The sequence below is a fragment of the Zootoca vivipara genome, chromosome 17 (genome assembly GCF_963506605.1).
Source record: "Zootoca vivipara chromosome 17, rZooViv1.1, whole genome shotgun sequence".
Taxonomy (NCBI): domain Eukaryota; kingdom Metazoa; phylum Chordata; class Lepidosauria; order Squamata; family Lacertidae; genus Zootoca; species Zootoca vivipara.
In genome coordinates this window covers 10,946,822-10,973,757 of record NC_083292.1, presented here as the reverse complement: position 1 = coordinate 10,973,757, position 26,936 = coordinate 10,946,822, and the positions used below count along the sequence as shown (strand labels likewise).

The window sequence follows — 26,936 nt, the reverse complement described above, 5'->3', positions numbered from 1 at the left end:
TTTAATTCATACCCCGCCCTTCCCTATTATGGAATTATGTAAACACTATGCTTAATTTAAGGATTATCTAGGAGTTGAGTTCGCACCATCTCAGCAAACTCCGCGAGAGACTGCAACCGACTGACTGACTAGGAAGATTTTTGGATGACTCAGATTAGTTTAATTGCTCTAGCAGTGTGGGTTAATTACTGTACTCCATTGCCTGCCCCATACTGGAAACAACTGGAAAAGGCTCAAGTGTTGTCTAGCAGTTTTTTACCAATGTGGTCACTAGCTCAAATCAGAATGAGTCAACACAGCTACAAGTGTGAGTTTCTATCTATAACAGAGATGGGTGACTTGCTCAGCACTGAAAACGTTATTGCAAACTTCAAATCACTTGTTCAGATCTGCTTCTTCCAGTATGAGGGAAAGAAGAAATCAAGATGAAGATTATCAGAATTGTAACTTGGCAAATTAATACAAGGATGGGTGCAGCCAGGGCTTTTTTTCCAGCAGCACCTCTCAGGTGGGCAGGATTGCCATTATAAGAGAACAAGGGAGGTGTTGAGGGTGAGTTCTGACACCTCTTTTTCTAGGAAAAATAGCACTGGGTGCAGCAATGGCTACTGCCCAGGAGAGTTAAGAACAGGGAGCTCCAAAATGAGAGGCAATATATTTCTGATAACCTGATGCTGGAGACAAAGCAATAAGATATGGCTATCACTGTCATGTCCTGCTTGTGAGCTTCTCAGAGATACCTGAGCGGCCAGAGGCTAGAAGGACCTTTTGGTCAAATCTGACAAGGCAGTTCTTTGGTTTTTAGTTCATGGTGTATAGTGAAGAACACGCTCTGGGAGCTTGTGTACAGTCCACAGTCCCTGCATTGCCCACCCTGATCTTCAGCACACTTCCAGGGGACAATTTAGGGAGCACAAAAAAGCCATTTGTGCACCAGCTAATATTTGTCTTTGGTGATTTCAAATGTTTTCTTTTTCCCCCTTGCCAGCCCTGTGAAAACTGGAAGATGGCACAATTGAGCTAATTCATCCCTGTATCAGTCCTGTATGTACTGTTGTAGACACAATGCCCGGTCTTGTTCTCTCTTATGTCCTTTAAACATTCAAGTTTTTCCAAGAAAAAAACTCATGGCTCTCTTGTACTGCCTGGCAAGTAATAACTGGTAACACTATTACACACAACCCAGTATTTCAGCTTTGGAAGGACAGAAATTGCCACTCTGGGTTTCTTGGAAACACTGGTGGATCTTCCAATGAGAAATGAATCTGATTTGACATGAAACTGCTATCTCTGAAACTTTTATCAGATGTATATGGAAGGCAGCCTGAAAACCAATGCAGCTTCGGAGGATACTTCTGTCTCTTCCAATTCTCTTATATAAACAGCACCCCCTCCCCTCCTATTTCTTGTGGGGAATGTTGCTTAGGAATTGCCCTTATTGTAGAGCAGGCATCCCCAAACCGCGGCCCTCCAGGTGTTTTGGTCTGCAACTCCCATGATCCCTACTTAACAGTACCAGTGGTCGGGGAAGATGGGGATTGTAGTCCAAAACATCTGGAGGGCCGAAGTTTGGGGATGCCTGTTGTAGAGGCTAAACCTCCTGCTCTGCTTTTAGACAATTTTTTAAAAACAAAACAAAAAACATTGCTAATGCACAGGAAGCCAAGACACATATACAGCATTATTGATAAAAGATGAAAGAGTTTACTTACACCTACCTGCCAAGTGGTTAGTAGGCAGGAAGCTGCTGTGATGAGGTGAAGGGCCGAAAGGAGTGGCGGTTGAGTGGGCAGAACCTGTGGATGCAAGAAAGAAGAGATCTTTATATTTAAAAAATGTCTGCAGAATACCCACAGGAAGAAAAAAGTACCTAATGGGTCAACACTTAAGTGTTACTAATGTGGGATACAACCCCAAGTCAGTTGTTGCCATGCATCTGTCTCGAGACACAATGGAATGAGTGTGCCTCTGAGAGTGAAGTCAGCACCAAAGTGACCTCCTTGGGGCACAAGCCTGGGCAGTAGGTATGGAGGTCTTGTGCTGCCCAGACAACAAGACCTCCTCTCAGCCTCGCTGATGCAGTCCAAAGGTTCAATGTGGCTGCAGCAAGTTAAGAACTGGCATATTAGCTAGGTAGGCTGGATCACTATCCGTGTGTGTGTGTCCATGATCCATTGCAACATACATAGACAAACACGGGCCCAGGCCAATGTCATGAAGTGAAGCTTTCATGACAACACTTCACATTTATGTAGTGATTTCAAGTGTTCAAAGTGCTTTCACAGCAACCATTGCAGTAGCATTCAATGGCAGACCAGTATCCGCATGCGACGAATTGGGGTAAGGTGTTTTGGGGCCATGTTGAGCTAACCCATTGTGTGAGTAGAAGCCAGCGCAGCTTCCCAAATCTGTTCCAGTGCATCAGGAGAACCTCCAGAACAGTGTGCCGAGAGGAGAAGGGAGATCATTCCAGCAGGCAAGCAGAAATGCAATCTCCTAAATGCCACTTTGAGTTTGTAGCTGGTATGTGATTTGAACCAGAAACTCCTTCCCTCACAGCACCTTTTTTTAGCCACTCTACTAGCATCATCAGCTCTGGTTGCTGACTGGCGTAGGGTTCCAGGTTTCGTTTTTGGTATTTAGGTTGCAGAGAAATAGTTGGGAGAAATGATATTTCTGCTAATGCTTCATGTAGTATGGGGCAGGGGAGAAGCATTTTTTTTAAAGTTACAAAAATCATGACAGTAGGGCATTTCTGAGCACAGGTTCTCTTGGCGTGGGATGGGTAAATATGGACTTGGAGGGCCCAGCAACTAAGCAGCCCTCAGTTGAGTGTTATTTCCTCCTCCTGCTCGACTAGCTGAGAATTCCTGTTTGCCAGGCTGAATTTTACTGGGCTTGAAAAATCCCACGACACCTAACATCTAACAAATCTGAAAAAACTTTGGGTTCTCTCCAATCTACCCCTATCAAGGAGATGGAATCTATCTATCTATCTATCTATCTATCTATCTATCTATCTATCTATCTATCTGTACAGTATATGTATATGTATGTGTGTGTGTGGTGTGTTGTTGTTGTTTAGTCATTTAGTCGTGTCCGACTCTTCGTGACCCCATGGACCAGAGCATGCCATATATATATTTAGCCTTATCATTTACTCATTAATCTGCTTTCCGACACACAGTGTGTTGTCTCTATTCACAGTCAGCTGCGTGCTGGAGCTCTTTTCACACCCCTCCTGGCTGCCAGAAGGCCATCGTGTAAATCTAGCAGATGTGGGAAAATGCCTTCCAAGATCAAACACAATATTCCTACAGCACATACTGTGAAGTCATGCAAAATGCAGTTTACAGGAGGCCAAAAGACAAGTTGAGCAGCTCTCACACTGGGAATGGTCATATGTGGTTTTGTTTTATTATTCGTAATTTATCATATGGTGAGACTTCAAATGAACAGGATCATGGCACAGGCATTAGTGGAAAAGGGAAGGTCATTCAAAATGGAGAGGGAAGCACTTTTCTCTTATTCCTGTTGGAAAATGGAGGTGGAATATATATATAATGGCATGCCTTTCTGCAGTGAAGCAGGATTTCAACTCAGCAGGAGGAGTGTCAAAGCAGCACCCTTTTATCAGCATTAGGCAGAATCTAATATGCAAGTTAAAAAGCATGGATGCATAGATGATAAATGGTACATCATGCTCAGTAATCTTTTGGCTCTCTCTCTCTCTCTCCCCCTCCCTGCAACTTTTTGAAGTTTATCTACCATCTCGTACTTTGCATTTATTCTGGTCATTTCCATTTCTGTTTCTCTTCATGGAGATTCCTAAAACAATGTCGGCAGCAGTTCAGGTAAGTGTGAACAAGTAGCAAGAATTGGAGTAGCATCCGACAAAGTTGTCTCTTTGCACAGAGACTTCATCTTCTGCAGTGGGGGACCCCCCCCCCAAAAGAAACCATCTCCGGAGGGTCAGAACAGAATTGAGGGGGAGGCAGGAGAAGGAGGGGAAACTCCACTGTACAAAGCATAAGTTGTTGTGTGAATGGAACAACTTTGTTGGATGAAACCCTTTTGACTCTTACAAACAATGGTGATATGGAGACCTAGTTATAAACATGTGTCTAGCCGTTTCAGTAAGCTGGAAGAGGTGTAGTATTGGGCAATTCAAATTTGTAGGTGTGAGATTACAATGGACTGCTCTGAAACTTGTCGTTCTAAATTTTGGAGTGGGAAAGGGAAGGAAGGTCAGGTGAATATTTCAGTTTCGTTTGCTTGTTTTAATTACAATAGGCCGAGAACATAAGAAAAGCCTGCTGGATTGGGCCACTTGCAAATGTACTCCAAGCATCCTGTTCTCGGAGTGGCCAACCATATGCCCATGGAAAGTCCAAAAGCATTTTTGTTGTTATTGCAGGAGATTCTGCACAGCTGTGTCTGCACACCAAGGTTGGTGTCCGTTATTGGCCAAGCATGCAAGCTCATGTTCTAGAGAGGCAGTCTCTACAGGTGTGAGACATTCTGGGATATTTAGACTCTACTGTCAAAAGGAGAAGGTTGGTCTAGGTTTGGACAAAGGAGAAGGCATGTTGCCAAGAGTTCCTTCAAATTGGAGCAAGTCCTGGGTACAAATAGATTTAAGCTGCCTGCCCTAGAACACACCCAAGCCTTTCCGGTGACTATATGTTGCAGGGGAAGACAAGCCCTTGATAAGCATTCTGATGAACCTCTGGGTTCCTAGGAACATGATATGGAAACCACTGGCTCACCATGAAATGACTGAAAAGTGATCGAGTGAATTGGCTCTAAGCAACCAGAAAACGAGATAAGGAAACTCCAGAGAGAAATGCTGCCATGGCTAGCGGGACGCGATGTTATCTATAAACATAGCAACTTGCTCGACTGCTTTGAGACAGATGGAGGCTGTCATCTCTCTAATCCTCTAGGATTTCAGAAGGTGTATAACGGATGGGAGATTTCTTCAAAGGAGACAGCTTACAAACTTGACTACATGGGGCTGATAATAATAAGAATTAAAAAAAGAAAAAAGAAAAAGAAAACCTTTGGCGAAAGCCAGGGACAATATTGTGGGCTGTCGGGGAGTTATTAAATATAATGTCTGCCAGGCAGCGGAACATTCATCCCAAAGCCAGGTGGGCCTAAGATAACTTACGTCTTTGCAGTAACAAGGCAATACGGCAGACACCATGATTCACCCCAACTATACTCTTGTTCCATAAAGTGACTAGAAAGCCTTAGATACTGTAAAGTAAAAGATTTATTCATCTCTCTATAGGAGTCACAATGTTTGTTCATCCCGCTCTCCTCCGATAACCAACTTTATTGAGATTTACAGTCCAATCCCTCTTGTGATTAATATACTCACAGGTGGGTTGGGGTCCTTTATCTGGGACTGAAATGAAGGCTTCCTTTAATCTGTTGCCTATGCTCTGCAACCCTATACATGTTTACTCAAATGTAAGCCCCACCGTATTCAGTGGAGCTTATTTCCTAAGAAGTGTGCATAGAGCTGAAGCCTTAATAGATCTATTTCTCTGTCAAAGCACCCCAATTGTGGAACTCCCTTCTCACTGGAGATACGAATGGGCATCCTCCATATTGTCTTCTCATAGACATCTTGTGAGGGACAGGGGATATCGCGAAGTCCCTCCCCTCCTGAGTTCAAGCCCGTCCCCGAGCAAAGGGGAAAGCAGGGAGAGTTCCGATTCCAGTGGGGAAGCAGGAAGTCGTGTCCGAGGCTCAGGCAAGGTAGAGGAGCCAGGGTCCCAGGTGGGACAGGAAGGGGCAAGCAAGGGGGGAAGACCCATCCCCCCAACTCCAGAATTACGCAGGAAGAGGAGGGGCAAGAGGATGGGTCTGCCAAAGCTTTTGTGTTGGAGAAAGACGCGCCAAAAGCCATTAGGAGGTTCTGAAACCGACTGACCACATCACTCAGTGTAAATAGCAATGACTTGAGCACTGTAAATACGCAGCACCAATAAAAGAATAAAATGCAGAGCTGCGTGGCGTCGTTACTCTGAAGTAGTCCACTCCGGCCACCGTGACAGCAACCTCCTAATCATTTTTGGGCTACTTTGGAGTTGCCGGGATGAGCGTGTCAGAGGCGGAGAAGTGGCGGCAGATCGCGGAGCAAGCCCAGCTAGAACTGCAGCAGCTGTCGCTGCAGGCGCAGGGAGAATTGAAGGCAGCTAAAGAGGAGACTAAGAAGGTCCAGGACGACCGGCTACAACTTGCGGAACAGGTGAGAGAGCTTCAGGAAAAAGAGCAGCAATTAAGGGCGGTGGCGGTAGACCTCCAAAACAAGCTGGATGCAGAGAAAAACAAGGCGGGAGGGGCACCCCAAGTCCAAGTGCTGCCAGGAAGGAGAGCTGGGACCCTAGTTAGCAAGTTCAATGGAGACCCGAAGGAATTTCAAGGCTTTGAGACTGAGATTGTGTATGCTCTTGAGCTGCACCACGATGAGTTCCCTGATGATGAGCACAGAGTAGCGTTTATTGTGGAGCACCTTACCGGGGCAGCCAGGGAGTGGCTAAGACCGTTAATTGCAACAAGGAATCCTTGCATGAAGAATGTCAAACTATTTCTAGAAGGTTTGAAAACGATGTATTCGTCCGATAGTCATATGGACCAGACTAAGGAGGAACTTCATAATTTACGCCAAGGAAATATGACAGTTCGCGCGTATTGGGCGAAATTCACCATGCTGGTGCACAGATTGGGGTGGGAACTGGGGTCCCCCCCAATGCAAGCGGCGTTCTACTTGGGGTTGCATGAGGAGGTGAAGGATGAGCTCTCGAGAGGTCCAAAGCCCAGTGATATGGATCAGCTGAGCAAAGCGGCTCTGGCGGTGGGGGTGAGACAGGAATCCCGGTGGAGCGACAAACAAGCAACGCGCGCAAAGCGGGCTTGGTTCCCACGGTCGCAGGAGAAACCACTCCCCCAACAACCCTTTCAAGCCACGCCTGGGGCCAGCCAGGACCAGGAACCCATGCAGATTGATAGCGCGCGCGCGCGGGCTTTTCAAACCCCAGCGGCGCCAAGACGCAAGGAGGGAAAGGGCGGGAATTGCTTTCTCTGCAACTCCCCCCAGCATCTCGTCAGAGACTGCCCACATCGCAGGGAGTGGCAAGGAAGGGCGGGAACGGTGGTGCCCTCCCCCACTGACGCAGCACCACAGCAGGGAAACGGGAAAGCCTGGCTGCAGGAGACAAGGGGCAGCAGCCAGGCACAGTCAGCAGACAACAGCCCCAGCCCACCCACCCGCGCAGAGAGGAGCAGAGCCAGCCCACCCCTCCCAGAGCAGGAGTGATTCTAGAAGTCACGCTAACGCTCCCAAATGGCTATCCCCTGACAGTCCTTGCCTTAATTGACAGTGGTGCCTCAGCGAACTTCTTCTCGAGAAACTTTGCAGAAGAGCACCAGATCCAGCTTCTGCAGCTGGATTTTCCCCTTCACGTGGCAACCATTGACGGCAGAGAGCTGCTGGGGGGGGCCATCACTCATCAAACCCCCCCCATGAGAATGACGGTGGGAAGGCACTCAGAGACACTGGCATTCAACGTCACCACCATCTCAGACCCCCCCATCGTCTTGGGCATGAGCTGGCTGGCGCGCCACGACCCCTCCATCAGTTGGCACCAGAGATGCATCACTTTTGGATCGGACTTTTGCCTGGAACATTGCATGCAGCACCAACCAGGGGAGGGGCCTCCGATAGCCACGGTGGCCACCATGCACGTCAAAGGGGGTGAGGCGATACCCAAGCCGTACTGGGACCTGCAGGAGGTCTTCAGCGAAGCGGAGTCCGACCACCTACCCCCACACAGGCCTTTTGACTGCCAGATCAACCTGGTGCCAGGGGCAACTATACCCCCAGCCAAGCTGTACGCCATGTCAGACCAGGAACTGGAGGATCTGCGCGCTTTCATCGACAAGAACCTCAAGCGGGGGTTCATCAGAGAAAGCAAGGCAGCAGGGGGCAGCCCGGTCTTCTGGGTGGACAAGAAAGACACGCAACAGCGCCGCCTGGTGGTGGATTTTAGACGGCTGAATTCGGTGACAGAGCCAGTGGCTTTCCCCATGCCCAGAGTGGATGATCTCCTGACAGCAGCACGCAGGGGCAAGATTTTCACCAAGCTAGACCTGAGGGGGGCGTACAACTTGATCAGGATCCGGGAAGGCGATGAATGGAAGACCACGATGTTCACGCCTCTGGGCTCTTTTGAATATCTGGTGATGCCCTTCGGGTTGCAAGGGGGCTCAGCCTGCTTCCAGGCCTTCATGCACCACGTCCTGGGGTCCCTCCTCTTCAAGAACTGCCTGGTCTTTCTGGATGACATCCTTATCTATTCCAATGACCCAGTGCAGCATGTGAAAGATGTCAGGGAAGTGTTGCAGCGCCTGAAGGAGAACCACCTGTATGTGAAGCTGGAGAAGTGCAAGTTTCACACCAAGGAGGTGGACTTCCTGGGCTACAAGCTGTCAGACAAGGGGCTGGCGATGGACAAGGACAAGGTGCAGGCCATCCTGGACTGGCACAGCCCCAGGACGCGCAAAGATGCCCAACGCCTACTAGGCTTCGCCAACTTCTACAGGAAGTTCATCAAGAACTTCTCTCGCGTTACGGCTCCCATCACTGACTGCCTGAGAGGCAAGCAGAAGTTCAGGTGGACACCAGAGGCGCAAGCAGCGTTCGAAAGCCTCAAGAGGGTGTTCGCCTCGGACCAGAACCTGTTCCACGTGGTCCAGGACGCGCCCCTACGCATTGAGACAGATGCTTCTGAGAAAGCTGTGGGCGCCATTTTGTTGCAACTGGACGCCAACAGGGAGTGGAGACCCTGTGCCTTCTTCTCCAGGAAGTTGACACAGCCCGAGCGCAACTACACCGTGTTTGACAAAGAACTTCTTGCGATCCACGCTGCGTTCAAACATTGGAGACACTTCCTGGTGGGCGCCAAGCACCCCATCCAGGTGTGCACAGACCACAAGAACCTGGAGTTCTGGAGAACTGCCAGGGTGCTCAACCAGCGGCAGATACGGTGGGCAGAGTTCTTCTCGAACTTCAACTTCTCCATACACTACATCCCGGGAGAGCAGAACGTCAGGGCGGATGCCCTCTCCCGCAAGCCAGAGTACATGGAGGAGGAGGAGCCACCAGCCCCAAGGCACATTTTCCCCCCGTCGGCATGGTCCTGCGGAGCAGCAGTGGTGAGCGAGGCAGAACTCACAGCACTGACGGCAGCGGATGACTTTGCCAACCGCATCTTCAGAGAACTGAGAGGGGGGAGGGAGCAGGCAAAAGACTTTGCAGAACGCAGAGGGCTGCTTTTCTACAAGGGGGCACTGTACCTGCCCACCACCCAGCTCAGACGTACGGTCCTCAAACAGATGCACGACAACCCAACGGCGGGGCATTTTGGAAGGGACAAGACCACTCACCTAGTCATGAGACACTTCTGGTGGCCAGGGGTGAGGGAAGATGTTCGAGACTATGTACGGGGCTGTGACACCTGCCAGCGGGCAAAGGTGGTCAGAGCAGCGCCACCAGGGTTGCTGGAGCCCTTAGCCACGCCACACAGGCCGTGGGAAGTGCTGTCCATGGACTTCATCACAGATCTGCCTTCTTCCCGGGGTAAGACCGCAGTGTTGGTGGTGGTGGACCTCATGTCCAAAATGTGCCACTTTATACCGTGTGCCAGGGCAGTCTCTGCAGAAGAGACAGCCAAACTGTTTGTTGATCACGTTTTCAGACTGCATGGATTACCTTTAAGGGTTATTTCGGATCGTGGCCGCCAATTTGTTTCCAGGTTCTGGCGGCGGCTCATGAACCTCCTGCAGGTGGAGGTCAGCTTGTCGACGGCTAGACACCCGCAGACCAACGGACAAGCGGAGAGGGTCAACGCCATTCTGCAGCAGTACCTGAGATGTTACGTCAGCCAGAGGCAAACGGACTGGGTGGATCGCCTGCCACTAGCAGAATTTGCCTACAACAATGCAGTGCACGTCTCCACAGGGGTGTCGCCCTTTAAGGCCAATTACGGGCGCGACCTCAGATCTTTCCCAGAGAGGGAGGGGGAGGAGGGGGAGGAGGGCCCACAGGCTGAGGATTGGGCAGAGGAACTGGAGACGGTGCACCAGCAGCTCAGAGAACACTTGGAGAGGGCCAAGGAAGCGTACAAAAAGGGGGCAGATCGCCACAGGCGACTAGGGGAGGTCATCAGGGTGGGGGACAAGGTGTGGTTGTCCTCGGAGGGCCTTCCCACCAGAGGGAGGTGCAAAAAGCTGGCACCCAAAAGGCTGGGCCCCTTCACGGTCACGCAACAGGTAAACCCGGTGGCATACAGGCTGGCACTGCCAGAGGACATGAGGGTGCATCCAGTGTTTCATAGATCGCTGCTGTCGCCGTACAGGGAAAGCAGCAGGCTCCGAGACAGCGAACAAACCCCCGAGGGAGGGGGGGAGAGGGAAGGCAGGGAGCAACTCAATGAGGCCACGGCCATCCTGGATTCAAGGTGGGGGGTGGGGGGACTGGAGTACCTCATGGCATGGGAGGATGCTCCACCGTCCCAGAATGAATGGGTCCCAGCCACTCAGATACAGGAGGAATTCTTGGTGGAAGAATTTCACGCCCTCTTTCCCCACAGACCCAAGCCCTGGCACATGGAAAGGGAGGGGGAGGAGGAGGAGGCACGGGAGAGCAGCTCACCATGGCGCTGGGAAGCGGAGTTTGAGGAACCAGAGGATGAGGTATGGGTGTCACCGAGATCCACCCAGTCAGAGGAAGGAGCAGATTGGCAGAACGTTTTTACCCCCACCAGCTCTGACGCCACGGACTTTTTGGGATTCCCGTCCGCCCAGGCGGGAGGGGGGGGCTCGCAGGACTGGGGGGAGGTATTCACACCAACGGGCTCGGAGAGCACTGAGTTCTTAGGCTTCCAGTCGTCACCGACACATGGGGGGGGCCTGGGGAGGGGTGAAGGAGAGCTTGGGAGGGGGGTGGATGTGAGGGACAGGGGATATCGCGAAGTCCCTCCCCTCCTGAGTTCAAGCCCGTCCCCGAGCAAAGGGGAAAGCAGGGAGAGTTCCGATTCCAGTGGGGAAGCAGGAAGTCGTGTCCGAGGCTCAGGCAAGGTAGAGGAGCCAGGGTCCCAGGTGGGACAGGAAGGGGCAAGCAAGGGGGGAAGACCCATCCCCCCAACTCCAGAATTACGCAGGAAGAGGAGGGGCAAGAGGATGGGTCTGCCAAAGCTTTTGTGTTGGAGAAAGACGCGCCAAAAGCCATTAGGAGGTTCTGAAACCGACTGACCACATCACTCAGTGTAAATAGCAATGACTTGAGCACTGTAAATACGCAGCACCAATAAAAGAATAAAATGCAGAGCTGCGTGGCGTCGTTACTCTGAAGTAGTCCACTCCGGCCACCGTGACACATCTGAAAGTACGTTTACTTAATTTAGGCTTCCGGAAGAAATTAACAATCTATGCCATACGATATTCAGAATTCATTGAGACAGTGTCTGTTTTACATCTGTATGCCATTTATTCTTATTTTAGGTATAATGTGTGAGAGAGAATTACTTTGATTTGTGAAGTAGGAAAGGATCCAGCCAAACTTGAGTCTGCACAGGGTTATTTGGGTGATTGGGCGTTTTGGTCCAAGGCTTCAATGTTTATAAAACTAGTGGTTTTAAGAGGAAGAAAGCTTTCTGGCCATGTGTGCACACATATTGATGATTACAAAATTTTGCACAGAGTAAAAGGGAGGGGAAGAGAACAATTAAACACATATGTCCATACTTATTCAACACTCATTCCTCCTCACCTGTGGTGGAAAAGAGTGGCCGGGCGAGATCTTGAGTATAATGGAACCCTGGGAACACACCAGGGGCAGGAGGTCTGCTGAACAGGTCAAGTTTCCCACCTATCTCTAGCTTGTGGGGATCCAGTTGCATTTGCTGTCAAAGGATACAAAAAAAAAATCTCATTATACATTTTTCTTTCTTTTACTACAGAGAAAAGGGTTAGGGGGGGAAGCAGTAAAAGGGCTCGTACTTCACGCCTGTGTTAGCACCGCCAGGGAGAGTTAGCCAGAGTGATGGCAGCATCTGAGGTCTCATACTGAGAATCATGCTCTGACAGTAGCCTCTATGAGGCCATTTCACTCCACAGCTTCTCAGCTGCCTGCCTGCCTGCCTCCTCCTCCATGAATAAGTTCTGAAATGAGCTCTTAGCCCCGTGGCATTAACTCAGCAGGAGAATGCAATGTGATATGCTGAGTGAGTCGTGCGCCCCTCGGATCAGTCTGCAGCCTCAGCCCGGCACAAACATATTCCACAGGCTGAAAGCTGCAGACAGAACTAACCCTCAAAGAGTTGGATGACAAGAGTCGCATGCTTGGTTGCTTCAGTTCAGTTCACAGAGAGGGAGACGGAAAAAGACAGAGGCTTGTGGAGGCTATTCCCTTTCCTGGGGCAAAGAAAGCGCAGCATGAAAGACTCATGGAAAAGGAAGAGGATGAGGGAAGAATCTGCTCCCTGCATTCAGAGCACTACACAGCCCTGTTTATTTCAATATGTTTTGAGGATGGAGCATCCTTTCACGTGCTGATAAAAACTAGCCTAGGACAAAGTGTGCAAAAACAGTGCCCATTTGTTAGGAGGACACTCAAGTTTATCCATGGAGGTTAAGCAGAAGCTTCATACTTTCCTCATAAGGAACAACAGCTATAAATGACCTATGAAAGGATGGCATAAATTCCATGACCGCAGAGAGCATAAGTAATGGAATAATAAACAAAACTTTGTGGGAGCTGAAAGGCTGCTACAAAAAGGAGCAGCCCAACCTCTCTTCTTCCTCTCCTGGTAATGTGAAAGGCAGGGGCAATCAATATGGTTCCCTCCTGATGTTGCTGCACTCCCAACTCCCATCAACCTCAGACAGCATAGCCAATGGAAAGAGACAATGGGAGCTCCAGTTCACAGCTTCCGGAGGGGACCACACTGGCTACTCCTGGGGTAGGAAAACGAAAAACATGAACTGATGGCATTTCATGTTTCCCCCTCACTCCACTGACTGTTCTTTACAAGGGTGGGGAAACTCCCAGCATGATGATTATCCTGTCATACAATTTTTATTAGACGTTAATTGGGGAGGTGGCAGGGAGAAGGGGCCACTGTTTCTGACATCTGCTGCACATTGCCTGTAATGTCTAGTTCCACCCAGACTGTCAAGCAAAACGACCTTATGTTTGATACCAAGAACGATCTTACACAAAATCAGCATAGTAAGGTATCTACTTTTAAAGAGCCTCAGGTGGAGGTCTTGCTCAGCCCAGCCACCTGACAGCATGTAGCTAGAGCTATCAGGAAGTCAAGCTGTGGCACCTCAACCATGCAAAGGAAATGGTTGGGCACTGAGTTATGACCCTGGCTGCTGAACATATTGGTCCTGACACTCCCTTAATATATAAAAGCTAGTGTACCTTAACCACTACAGCAAGACTGTAAAAGCAGGTAATATTGAAGTATGGAAGGTTGTTAGAAAAGCAGATTTCCATTTCCAGGCTTATTAGTTGCTACCAAAGTGTGCGGCTCTTAAATGGTTTCTGCTTAAAATAACGGTATACTCATTGAACCTGATTAACGTGCGCAGTCCAGCTCTATTAAAATGAAGGGTTACTTGCCACTTCTGTAACGCGTTGTGGACTGGCCACATTTCTGCCTTTCCCCCTGACATTAGTTACTAAGCTATGGCAGTAAATACCTGTGATGGATTAATGAGCAAAGCACAAGGTGGTTGTGGTGATGATAATGAAGAGAGGGGCATAAAAACAAGTAATTTGGCTCTTAAATCAAAACTTTAAAATCTATTCAAGGCATCTAGGATCCTATGGTTCTGCAACTCCCAAATACATGTGCCTTGTAAAACTTCTACAGAAATTAATCGACCACAGAGTGTTCAGCATTTGTATCCGTGGTTGTTGCTAAACCGAGATTTTGAAGCACAGGTAGTGTTGTGGCCGATCTGTTATTTAGTTTCTTCCGTTAGAAGCTAACAGCTTAACAACTCCTGCTAATGGACTTCCCCATTTGCATGGACACTACTTCTGCCTCCCCTATATCACCCGAAATATTCATAGCTGCCTCCCAAGAGTTTCACCGAAATTCTGCAACATGGTAATGAAATGTCTATGGCTTTAATTGCGCTTATTGGTGCATATTATAAAAGATGTTCTAGCTAGCACACTTTGGGTCTCAGTGTGGAATTTAACTCCCGTCTGACTCAATAAAACCCCCCCATGAGAAGTGCCTTTAGCATCACTGAGATCACTCAGTGAAGTGCCTTGAAAACTGACATCTGGAATCTTCCAAGTGCTGGATTCTAAGGGCTTTAGACGAATTGCTTGGGCAAAGGTGAACCATCTCCTAACATTCTCACCTCTCCAGTTCCAGTCTCCCCCCATCCCTCCCCTCCACACAATACCACAAAATAAAAAACCCCAGGCACCTCTGACACAATGACTGTCATTCTACTCGCCTGCTCTATGTTTTGTAAAATGTCCTTCACCGTACCGCTCATTTCACTCTGAACAGGATAGCACTCCATATTCCACAGGAGGTACTAGTGCAGAAGGGAAATGATATTAAACACGTGTGCTTTGTACGCCCCCACCGTCCCCACAAGCCTCCCAGCTGATCTCCTTTCGGTTGCATATTTTATACCTTTGGCTTGTTTTGCTACCAGTCTGCCCTGCCCCACCAGACAAGCACAACCAATTAAAGCTCTACGGTAGATGTTAAAAGACAGAAAGGCTTAATTAATTTCACACCTTACAAACTGAAGCTACGCCGTGAGAAGCTACTTATTTATCAGGTGGGAGTAGCAGGGGGAACATATCATGTAAGCCGAAAGACTCATCATCTCTGAATAAATATGCTCATTTACCTTTATCTTCTGCTGGTGATGGTAGATCTGCCAGGCAATCTGTACGTGAACAGCACACCACTTGCCAGGCTTCTGCAAGCAAATGGATTTTAAAAATGGAGGTTTAACTTAAAATACCAGCAATCTGGAGCCATTCCCCCCCCCCCCTGACAATACTCAGCGCGTGAAAAGAGACTAGTCATTCATGATTGTTTTGTGGAAGAATAGAAGCCTTTTTTGGCGTATTTAAAGAAATATTGTACTATGATAAATTCGTGAGCAGGATTTGAACCATGAGCAACAGAAGGAATGAGACTGTATGGTGGTCATGACATAAGAGAGAGAAGACTGAGTGCATCAAGGGGGAGAAATTAAAAACACCACAGAAAACGGGTGGGGAATAAAAAAAAATCAAAGAAAAATTATGTTTTGGAGTGTATATGTGAAATTTTTGAAATTTAATAGAATATAATAATTAAGAGGACTAGTCATTCACAGTGCTGGATATTGATTTGGTTCGTATAATTTAGAAATATGCAGTATTGTTTTCATGTGAGGGAAGATTACTTCTAACAAATTCCTCCTTTGTGCAGCTTGGAGAGCATCAGATCATAGGATGCAATCCCACCCTGTTCAAAGATCTGTTAGTGAAGCTCAGGGTATCATGTGTGTTTTGGATGCAAGATTAGCACCCACAAGGTACAGGGACTTTTTAGGTTAGGTGCCCCTATAAGCTTCATTTACAACCCCCCCCCCAATATTTGCCTCCCTTAGGAGACAGGTAAAGCATTTTGTTATTCTCATGCCTTTGAAAAACAGGCTCCTGCTTATGGCTCAGAAGTGAAGGACAATCACACCATTGCTGATCTGTTGAATTTCGCTGGTCTCATAGTTTTTACTAGATTGCACTTTTGAAATGTAGTTTTGTCAATCAGATAATGGGGGGGGGGAGGAGTATAAAAACCATGGGGCGTGAATAAGAAGAGCCCTCTTGGATCAGGCCAAAGTTAATTTAGTTCACCATCTTATTTTCATGAGCAGGGCATGAAGGCAATAACTCTGTCACTGTTGTCCCCCCCCCCCCCGGAACTGGTGTTCAGAGGTACAGCCATGATGACTAATCACTATGTCTTCTTCACTCTCAATGGAAAATCCCTTAAGAGGAAAGAGCATGGATAGGCCTGATAAATATATAAAATAAACATATAAAGAAGCTTGAGTCGGGAGAAGCATATTTTATTCTTCCCACAATCCAGAGCATTGCACATGCATTGATTTTTTTCATCCTTAATTCATGAAGGAGAAGCCTCCTTTGCATTGCAGGCTCTAAGAAATGGTGTGATTGAAATTGTGAAAATTTGTTTAGTACTGCAAATGCTTCATTTGCATAATTTATGCAGGTAGCAGAATCTAGCTTTTCCTACTGTAGAATTTGGGCTAACTTGGAAAGTTGAAGCAGAAAGTGAATGTGACGTACAAAACAAGAGTATTATTTAATCAACTTCAAAAGAAGTGCCAAGGCAGATTTATGTGACATGCATGTACATTTTTACATTTACACAAATCATATTTTAAGAAAAGGTAGATTAAAAAAAATCACTGACAAACCTTACTTACTCGTACTGGAGCCCGATAGGGGTCAGACACCTAAGGAAAATATGGAAAAACAGATCAGTTTGGAAAATTCGGTCATACACATACAGAGGAAAAGGAATTTATTTCGAGAGATAGATGGCAATAAACGAAGGAAATAAATACCCCTGGCGTCTTTTGCAGAAGAGTATGGTGTACTGCTCCTGGTCTACTCGCTACATCAATAGGATTTGAAGTCTGCAATGAAAGGAGAAGACAATAAATAAAAGTTCCACTGCTCCAGCCATGATTTAATGTGACCCTGTTAAAACATAAAGCTTGTAAATTTGCAGACTTAGTAGTATGGTAGCTTAGTATGTTTTTGTAGGAAGTGTTTCAGTTAAACACCCTCTGAGAACTCATATTTGCTATTTGGTGCTCATGGACCTAAGCCTTAGGCCTGGATTTTTAGACCTCTGTTGTAGCTAGGAGCACCTTTGCACAACCAAGATTGATTCACTGGCTCTGTCCTTTCCTGGAACCTCCCAGCCTGGCCACAGTGATTCATGCCTTAGTTGGCTGTTGTTCGGATTATTGTTAACAGCCTGTGTGTGGGACTGCCTCTGAAGAGACGTGGAAACTTCAGCTGGTTCTGAATTCTGCAGCCAGACTTCTTATGGGGTTGGGATATAGGACATATGTTGTACTAACTCCTTTGGCTGCCTAGTTGCTGTCACTACATAAATAAGCGAGTGGCTCTTGAACCGGGTTAATGTGGTGCTACTTTTAGTTCACCCTGTCTTGTTGTGGAATGAGGTGCTCACAAAAAATGATATGACTTGCTTAGCAAGTGGCAGAGCTAGGGACAGATCCTGTTCTGACCAAGGTGGGGATGAGAGAGGAGTTCTCACCCCCTGGCATGTTTAATTGGGTGCATAGGCTTTATCCTGAGAATCCCAATTGTAAAAGCATCCAGTGCTCACGACTGTAGAGATAATCCTGGAAATGTGGTAGAAAAGTATAAACGGGCATATGATGATAAATAGTTTGTGCCTCTGTGTCCCAAACTTTCTTAAAGTTGACTTCTGAATAGGTTCACCATGGGATAGGGACCCATCATACTCAGCAGGAAGCAATTTGCTGCCTCAGGCGGAACAGCAAAAAGCACCCTCAGAACAGTCAAAGGAGTGCAGTAACCAAGGTCAGTTAAGATATTTAGGCAGCCGGCACTGAACATCTCACAAGCTCCTTTCCCCCCTCCCTGGTGGTATCAATACAAGAACAATAATAAAAGTGAATAGCAATTTGCTGCCCTTTCATAACCCCCCAAGCAGCTGCCTCGTGGCAATCTGTGCAACGTTCAGTGCTCTTCCCACAGTTAACATATAGCCTGTGGCTAGAAACCAGGGATGTGGAACCTTTATTAGTCTGCAGGCAGCATTCCCCTCGTGTGCCACCTTCCAGGGGTCAGATGCTAATGGGGGCCGGGGGGGGGGGAAGGCAAAAGGCAGGTCGAGCAACCAATGCAAATCTTTGCTTTGCACAGTTCCAGCTATACAAAAGTTTGGGGTTTCTACACCCCACCTCTCGTCCAGGTAAGCAGGAGGATTTAGCACTGTTCAGTGACACATTCCAGCCAGGCAAAATTGCCTTCAAGTTTGGGTGAGGGGTTTGTGGCCTAGGGTTGCACAGAGATACAGTCCTAGGAAAGCCGCATTTGGCCCCAGACTAGAAGTTCCCCACCCCTGCTATAGACTCTTAGAAGCAGCCACATTTGTTTTGCTCCCCCCCCCTTTTGGACATAAATGTATTTTTTTAAAAAAAATGTTTTATTTTGGCTGTCAACTTTGGATGGTACAGCCCATTTTACATGTAAGTCAGGATGTGTGCTACACTTTCTGGCTTCTTTGTGCAAAAAAGGTTTTGCCTCATTAAAGGGAGATGAGCACACATATTCTTGTGCATTCTTCTCTTCCTAGCAACAATGCTGCCCCTCCTTCACTGAAGACACATTTTTGCCTTTTATACATGTGAAATTGCACCACTGAGCTTGTACATCCATTTGCCTTGGGACCTTGCTAATTCCCTCTATTATTTTAGCAGGAGCGATAGCTGTTTATGGATGCAACTGTGCATGTTTAAAGGCTGTTGTTCTGAAACTTAGATTTATTTTTTAAGTGGCCTGTAAATCTATGAGGAAGTAGGAAAACCAGAAATCACACTATAGCGTATGATTGGATAGAACACCAAAAGGTGTTTTGTTTTTTGTTATTGCCTGGGGTGCAATTCTGCACAGTAGTTAACCAAGCCCTGAGGTTATACATCCAACTTGGCATGATCGGTCCCAAGTCTTGGCTTGTTGGAGGGAATGGGGCTCTGAGCCAGCAATCAGTCTTTTCCTTCCCATGGCACTGCACCTGTTGTTCCTCAAGATGAGCGCAGAAAGTTTAGCTAATTCCCTAGCTAGGCAGTTAACCGATTAAATGGGCCAAACTGCTGTCAGATTTCAAACAAGGAGGCTTAAGGAGAAACCTGCAAACATACTTCTGTAACTTAAGTATGAGAGGTCAAGGATGGTTTTAAAAGTTGAAAGAAAAAGAACAAAAGGATGCAACGAAAGAATCCTGAGTTGTGTGTGCAAAGGAGAGGGTGGGGGAAGATTCCCCCATGAGCGGAAGGGCTGTCAGGCCCCTTTTGTGAACTGATGGGCAGGGAGGCAAAAATAACAGCTATGATGCATTTTAAGGTCACATCACATTAATAGTGTGAGTGATAGAGTGCCCTTTGGTCCTTCTGTCCCCCTGAAGACAGATGGAAATGCTTCCTTCGGCAAAGTAAATTGAATACTTTTGACCTTTTCAAGTTCTTAGCTCATGAGAAATGGCCTTTGGGAAAGTAGCTAAGAAGTTTGCAGTCAGGTTGGATTCATGTGGTGGGGATTTACATATGAGGCCTCGGGGAAGTGACATGAGAAGTGGGGAGGGAAACAAAAACAAACTCCTTGCTTCACAGGGCAAGGAGGACAGAATTCATTATGCCATGGTCAGCCACCGAATGTGTCTGTCATGATGATCTAGGGCTTAAGGCAGTCACATGGGAGGAAGAGGAAAGTTTGAGAAGAAAAAGGTTAGGATGATTTGTGTGGATTTCAGCTTTATCTTTTCTCCAAGGAGATGAATCATCATCGCTGCAAGTTTGGGATAATTTAGGTGCGTCCACATGCTCCCCATTCAGTCAAATATAGCAACACGTTGTTGTAAATCTGGGGGACTGCTTTCCACCTTGGGGAAGGTTCATGTGCTGTTAGAGAATACTAGCTATGCATCTCCTGTACACACAGTACAGCAGGGGGTGAGGATCCTACAACCTTGCGGCCAAACACACCCCTTGCTATCTGGCCTTTGGGACTTCCCCCAGGCCATGTTACTGACTGCCCTGCTCTGTGCCCTCCTTGGGCGCTTTTGCCTCCTTGGGATATGTCTTTGAACTGTGCATGCAGCCTTCTACCCAAAGGCCGGTGTTACATTTCTTATTTGTCTGACTTTTGCCTCTGGCCTCACCCACCACTGATACATGCTCCCCACTCCGAAGGTTACCCATGACGGAATGTGGCCCTCGGGCTGATAAAAGACCCCCCATCTCTATGGTACAGAATCATTCAGAGCTAATTTATCCACTGACTACATTCATACAACCAGTTGCCTCACGTTGATTAGAGTCTGGTTGTTGGGAAGTGGGGTGGGGTAAGGTGGGGGAACTCAAACTGACTAGATAAAAGCCCTAAAAGGCTGTCCGAGTTCCATTTATTTAAGAACGCCAGTATCCTACCATTTCAGTTCAAAACTGAACCAACCAGGGCATCTTAATGCACATTTAAGCAAACAAGAAAACACAAACCACTCTGGTGGAGTGACCACAGGGGAGAGAAATGGGAGAAGAGAAGAGCAGGTAGTGGGGGAGTGGAGTGACCAAGGTGGCATGGGGCAGGGGAGCAGAAAGCCCAGGGTGCATGGACGTAGCCCTAAATCAAGTACATACTGGTAAATAGAAATACTTAACTAATTAAGGTTCTGCCCTCCCAACATAAAGCTTGCCTCCTGACAAAAATCCTGGCTATGCCCATGCAAGGGTGCATGGGGAATGGGGGTGGAATGAGAAAATTAACTGGACAGGGTGGCAAGGGGGGAGGTAGCCTCATGGGGGGCACCTTGACCAGGGCCCTTCAAACCTGGCAATAATACTGGGGTGGGAGCATAGCTGCCAAGTTTTCCCTTTTCTCGCGAGGAAGCCTATTCAGCATAAGGGAAAATCCCTGTAAAAAAGGGATAACTTGGCAGCTATGGGTGGGAGTAGGGACCCACTAATCTAATCTGGACTGTGCTCATAAAATGGAGTCTCACAACGGCTGGAGCGCATTGCAGAAGAATATGGAAAACAAGTTTGGGCCGACAGAGGAAGCAGTGGTTGTCTTGGACCAATTTTATGAGGTGTGAAGAGGGTGGATTTTCTAGTCAAATTCCTTCCTTCTAAATAGTGGCTTAAATGAAATTGCAAGAAATCCCTAAGCCCACTCTATATTGCTGGTGTGCATCTAATGATGAAACCAAGCAGAAAACAGCAATCTGGAGCAAAGAACCGTGCAATCAGGCTGTGAAGCAGCCCACAAATTTGCAAAATTAATATATAAACAAGAAAATTAAAAACAGCAAAAAAACTAGATTCAAAGTCCCAACGACTGCACTAGGCTTGCTGAACAACTGGTCTGACTTAGCATGAAACAGCTTGGTAATAAAGACAGAAACCAAAGGATGACTATTGTCTAGTGCAGGGGTTGTCAACCTGGTCCCTACCGCCCACTAGTGGGTGTTTCAGGATTCTAGGTGGGCTGTAGGGGGGCTCTATGGCGCAAGCTGAATCCTCCCTCCATCGAGCACTGGTGGGCGGTAAGGAAATTTTACCATCAAGAGAGATGCATTAGTGGGCGGTAGGTATAAAAATGTTGACTACCCCTGGTCTAGGTGCATCAGCTGTTGTCCTAAAGGTTTGGAAGCTGTTGTATTAACTGGCATTACTCCATCAAGAAATGAAGACCCCTGATTGAGTCAATCCAGTTGGTTCTGCAGGGAAGCGGCAACCACAGTTATTAAGAGGCATCCTCTTCCTCCAAACCCACATCCTGCGCTAAAACTGAGTGGGGAAAAATGGCTGTGCAAGGATCATCCCTTTGGGCACGCATTCTGCATGCCAGCAGAGGGTAAACAGGGTTACAACCAGTGAGGGACAGCTCAGAATCAGACCCACTGTGCCACAGCAAACAGGGTGTTGGACTTGGACCAGGAAAGCTTGTGAACAAACCTCTGTTTAATCATGAGGCTCATTAGGTGACCTTAAGCCACTCGCCATTTTTCAGTCTAACTTACTCTCACAGGCTTGCTATGGGGGGAACCGTCCTGCAAGCTCCTTGGGCAATAAATGCACAGAAAGTTATGTTAAGATCAGGAATGCTTTTGAAAATTAGAGATGGGAGCATGGAAATACAGGCACTTACATCACTGTCTCCCACAAACGTTGTCATTCCCACTCATGTATGCAAGTTCACAAAAGAAAGGCTCCACCTGAACCCTAAGCTTATCGTTCGTACTGCAGACTACAATTTTATGTATATTTGCAATGCAGATAGCAAGGCTGCCTCTTCGGCAAATGCTCTTCCTTTTATCTCTGCATGGAGATATGTCTGCAGAAGCCGCTGGTGCTTTGGGGGGGTTACATTTCCTCTCCCTTCTAAAATTCTACAATCCTACACTACAATTCTATACCCACTTACCCAGGATTAAGTCCCACTGAATTCAGTGGGGTTTACTTTTTACAGCTCGGATCACATTACTCATGTTTCTATAAAGACTTTACAAATGGAAAGAAAGGAATCTGAAGCATGGCACCATGAGAGCTTTTAAGCAACAAACATAGTAAGAGAGACGGTAAAAAACTAGCTGAGCCTACTACTGCAACACTATTAGGGCCACTCTCCATGCTATATGTAGGGTTTGTTGTTTGCTAACATTGGGTGGGGGGGGGTGCCAGTGTTTAAGGGGTACAGGGTCACCCTCAGATGCCTAAATCTCTTGGTGCTATTGGAGATCTCAGCCCCCTAAAAATAACAAACAGAAATCTGTGTGGTTTGTTTGTTGGGTTGTTTCTGCAATATCAGTGGAGCAAAACCACTCCTTTGGCCTGGCCCCGTTTCCCGCTCCAGAGCATGGAGGGTAAGTTATCTCTTTACACCGACACTAGGAGCCCTACTGCAGAATAATGTGGTCTTTTTCTTCTGCACAGCAATTTCAGAAGTTGTCCAGAATTTTAAGTGTTAGTTGACATGTCTGCAAAACTGCTTCAGGATTTGGGTGTCTGCAAGAGACAACAGGGATGCCACACAGGCTACCGGTAATCTGTCTAAGCACATATTAGTTTGCTTAAGTTTTTTTAAAAAAATCTTATTTGAAGTGTAGCACTCTCTTCTGATAAACAGCCAGCATCTACTCCAGCCCCTCCAAGCCACATTTCTACGAAACAGTTGGGGCTGCCTACATTATTTTCACTTGGCTTCCCTATATGATGCTAGTTACCCAGTGGTGAGGGAAAGGCTAATTGCAAACAGAGGCTGCAGCCTAGCTGATCAGTTTCACAGATGGTGTAGGTTCTGCTGGTGAGTTTCATTGCAACTGTCTGATGACCAATTTGAGAGTGGCTGCAGTTTCAGAACCATTTGGTATGCAGAGTCTTTTGCTACGGAGGTGTAAGGGGGGAAAAGTTGTATGCTAGGTGTGTGCACGGGCCCAACAATTCGCCTTATATGCGTATCTGTGTGTTTTAAAACTCAACTGTTCTGTCTCCATTTCAGTCTGTAATTCAGGCTCAAAGGCACTTTGTATAAAATGAAGCTTTGCATTCCCCATTCACTATAATGGGGAATGTAAAAATGGCTATGACATTTTCCTGTTTGACGAAAGTGGATGAAATGTTTGCAGAGTTCTGAAGGGTTCTGCTTTGTTTTTTGGATAGAGCAAAGCAACACAGGATTTAAAACAAAATAAAAGAAAGCCCCCTGAAAGGAATCTTTTAATTTGTACAAAAATTCCCCATGGATGTGCTTTAGCAAAATAAACGAACAAACCCAGAGCTCTTTGGTGCTCGACAGGCAGTATTATGGGCAGCTTCACTTTTTGCAAAGCCCATGGACCCTGGGAAACATAGGAAACTAAGACAACACTAGAGTTTGTGGGGATTCTGAACAACAAAGTGTTATTGACATCACACTTTGACTCGGGGGGAGGGGAGACCCCTGATTCACCTCATCATTTGACCCTCACACAGAACTGATGCACGCCCCTATTGTATACCCATATACCGCACCATGCAAAAAGACACTGCACTTGGCTATTTTTGCCCCATGTGCACACATCCAGAATTCTTACAGTGTACACACACAATAAAATACTCACATGAAGAAAAAGAGCTCCATCCCTCAAATACCTGCCTATAGAAAAAAGGTATTGCAAAGCAGCTGTGGAGCCCAATCCAGAAGCTATTGGGGAGACCTGTTTGCTGCCAACTAACATCACCTATGCAGCTTCTACTAAAAGAATTGTGTAAGGTCATCACAGTCAATGCTTCCCCCAAATGACCCCCAATTCTCTTCCCACTTGCAAGAGGTGGGCTGAGTGCAATGACACGTTCCTTTATTTTTTAAAGGCAGGTGTGGAGAACCTTTGGCCCTCCAGATTTTGCTGAACTACAACAACTACAACTCCCATTGCCCCTAGCATTGGCCCTGCTTGTTGGTGATAATGGGAGGTGTAGTTGAACAACATCTGGAGGGCCAAAGGTTCCCCATCTGGAGGGCAGTATGGTACCCTTGACTACAATTTCCATAGTCCTCAAACACTGGAGCCGATGAGAGAGACGGAGTCCAAAATATCTGGAGAGCACCACAATGGCTACCTGTGTACTAGGGAGACCTAGCTCAGCAGCAGCAAGAGATTCCACCTCCCTCCCTGAAAAAAAAAAGCTACTTTCTTTAACAATCAAACAAATTGCAAAAGGGTAACAGATGCGCCTAGTCAAAATAATAATTTGATCAAGAAATACACATGTGTGTTTATATTGCAGCAACATTTTAACCATGCTTTCTTTTGTATGGGCAACAACAACAAAAATGAGCCTGTGGAAAAAAATGAAACCATAATAAAGTTGTACCTTCGGCTGAAATGCTCCCTGAAGTGACCCGAAAGGACCTGAATGTGGAAGCAGAGGTGGCATCCCAGGCATTGCTGGAGGATAGCTTGGAAAGAACTAGGAAGAGAGAAAAGGAGAGAGGTTATTACATTACAGATAAGTAATAGATGTGAGAGACAAGTTTGGTGCAAATCGTGGGAACTTTTTCCAAAACAAAAATTAACAAATCTATTTTCAAGCCCTTTATTGGTTAGGCGCTGGGGGAGCTTGCCTAACTCACGATTCCTTCAAGAGCTCGTATTTAGCAAACAAAGAACTCGCCCACTTTAATTTTGCTGTATCATTTAAGAAGGAGAAGACTATTTTAAAGGAATATACCATTATCATGCACTCACTCAAATCACATTTACAAATATTTTGATTGCAAGCTTGGTGATCTGCTATCCAATCTCTAAAGAGGATGCATTTCTACTTCTGAGTAACACACAAGTCTTCTGCATTTGGCCGCTTCTGAGAGACTTGGTTTGTATCAATGATGAATTTACCCAGTGTGTTCAGCAGCTCCCAGCACTAAAATGTATGTGGCCTTTCTAGTGAACCACAAATGTTACCCTTACTGTGGCTCAGGGGTGGGAAACCTTAAGCCAGGAGCCTAAATCTGCCTTTCTAGCTGGATGTTGGGAATCCCTATAAGCCTTGCCCCCTCCCAAGGTCACATCCCTCTGCACCCTAGAATAACAGAATTGAAGAGTTGGAAGGGACCACGGGGGTCATTTAGTCCACCCCTCTGCAGTGCAGGAATGAGCCGCATGTTGAGCAAAAGATTCCTGCATGACCCTGAGGTTAAGAGTCTCATGCTCTATCAATGGATAGAAGCACCCTCCTTGAGTGCTTGTGCCTTGCTTGAACTATAATGCCTTTCATTTCCTGGATGGAGGTGTGTGTGTGTGTGTGTGTGTGGAAAACGACTCACTTTTGTGTAGTTGTAATGTGGCCTACTATACAGAGGTAAAAGTCACATGTATTGACCTGCCCACTTTGCCTCTTTCCCCACCCATCAATGTTATATTGCCACTGGAAGGTTCCCTGTGACAAAATGCGGCTCTTGGGCTCAAAAGAGTTTCCCACCTCTGCTACAGATCACTTACAAAATCCTTCATTGGAATCATGGCATCAGCAAGAGGTGTTCAGGAAGGGCTACCACAATCAGTGTGTGATATGAAGGACATATTGCATTAGCATTATACGATGCCCTAGACATCACACCATCAAGGCAAGCAGGGTCGGCTCTAGGTAGACCCCCGGTGGTGCGGTGTGCCAGGGCGCCGGGCCGGTAGGCCGGGACCATGTTGCGCCCTGCGAGGGCGGGGGCGCTGGAGCGATCTCTGCCCCTCAGTGCCAGGGCGCGCGACCTGCTCAAGACTGCCCTGAAGGCAAGCTACAGGTAGTTGTTGAAGAAGAGTATTTCCTTATTCAGCTCGAGAGACCTAAAGAGAAGGACGCAGTGCTCTAAAGACTACATTTCCATCCTTAGACAATGGGAGCAGGCCTGCTGTGTGCAGCCACTGTAGTTTATCCATATATTTTTTAGTTTTATCTTTGGAGCATTAAGTGCTAGAAAATTGGTTGTTGTTTTTAACAAACGAAAGCAGAGATTCTCAGAATGAGCAATCCTATGTTTGTGATTGCTGTCCAACTGCACAGAACTGCTTATGCACCTGATTATACAGCCTGAAACTTTTTGTAATGGTCCTGCTTTTGCCAGAGCAGGATGTCACTGTAGTAACAGCTGTCAAGCCTCTTTTCTACATACATATTCAAGGTGGGGTTGCCAGTCCTCAAGAAAGCATTAAATGCTTTTCTCAGGGGCGGGGGGAGGAGACATTTCCAATAGATGTCTATAAGAAGCAAAAGGTCCATGGGACAATGGATGCTCTTTTGAGAAGAAAGGAAAGCTTTCATTTTTACCAGAGGGGGGAAATTAGCCTCTGCTACCATTCTTAATTCTGCTATTATAGCTCTCCTGCAAACATGCCACTTTAAGCAAGTGTGAAAGCAGCCAGCTTGGCATCTTTAATCTTTATCTGCCTCCCAGTTACAAGGTAATTACCACAGTTGCCAACCATGAAGTCCACTATTATCAGCACACTTTTAATTTTCCACAGTATGCGGTCCCAGGATGCTGCTTC

The 26,936-nt window shown here is 46.9% G+C and overlaps 1 protein-coding gene across 13 annotated transcripts in view; it reads right to left on the bottom strand.

Moving 5' to 3' along the window:
- Positions 1–26,936, bottom strand: part of FBRSL1 (fibrosin like 1) — an 808,905-nt gene that overhangs the window by 10,765 nt on the left and 771,204 nt on the right. For 7 of the 13 annotated variants that reach the window (XM_060269604.1, XM_060269610.1, XM_060269605.1 and 4 more), the window contains 7 exons: positions 24,769–24,864; positions 16,702–16,773; positions 16,552–16,590; positions 14,965–15,036; positions 14,557–14,640; positions 11,843–11,975; positions 1,713–1,796 (listed from right to left, as the gene is read on the bottom strand). In XM_060269604.1, the coding sequence (XP_060125587.1) occupies positions 1,713–1,796; positions 11,843–11,975; positions 14,557–14,640; positions 14,965–15,036; positions 16,552–16,590; positions 16,702–16,773; positions 24,769–24,864 (580 nt within the window). The remainder of the gene's footprint in view (positions 1–1,712; positions 1,797–11,842; positions 11,976–14,556; positions 14,641–14,964; positions 15,037–16,551; positions 16,591–16,701; positions 16,774–24,768; positions 24,865–26,936) is intronic. The other 6 variants (XM_060269606.1, XM_060269611.1, XM_060269607.1 and 3 more) reach the window with 5 other exon arrangements.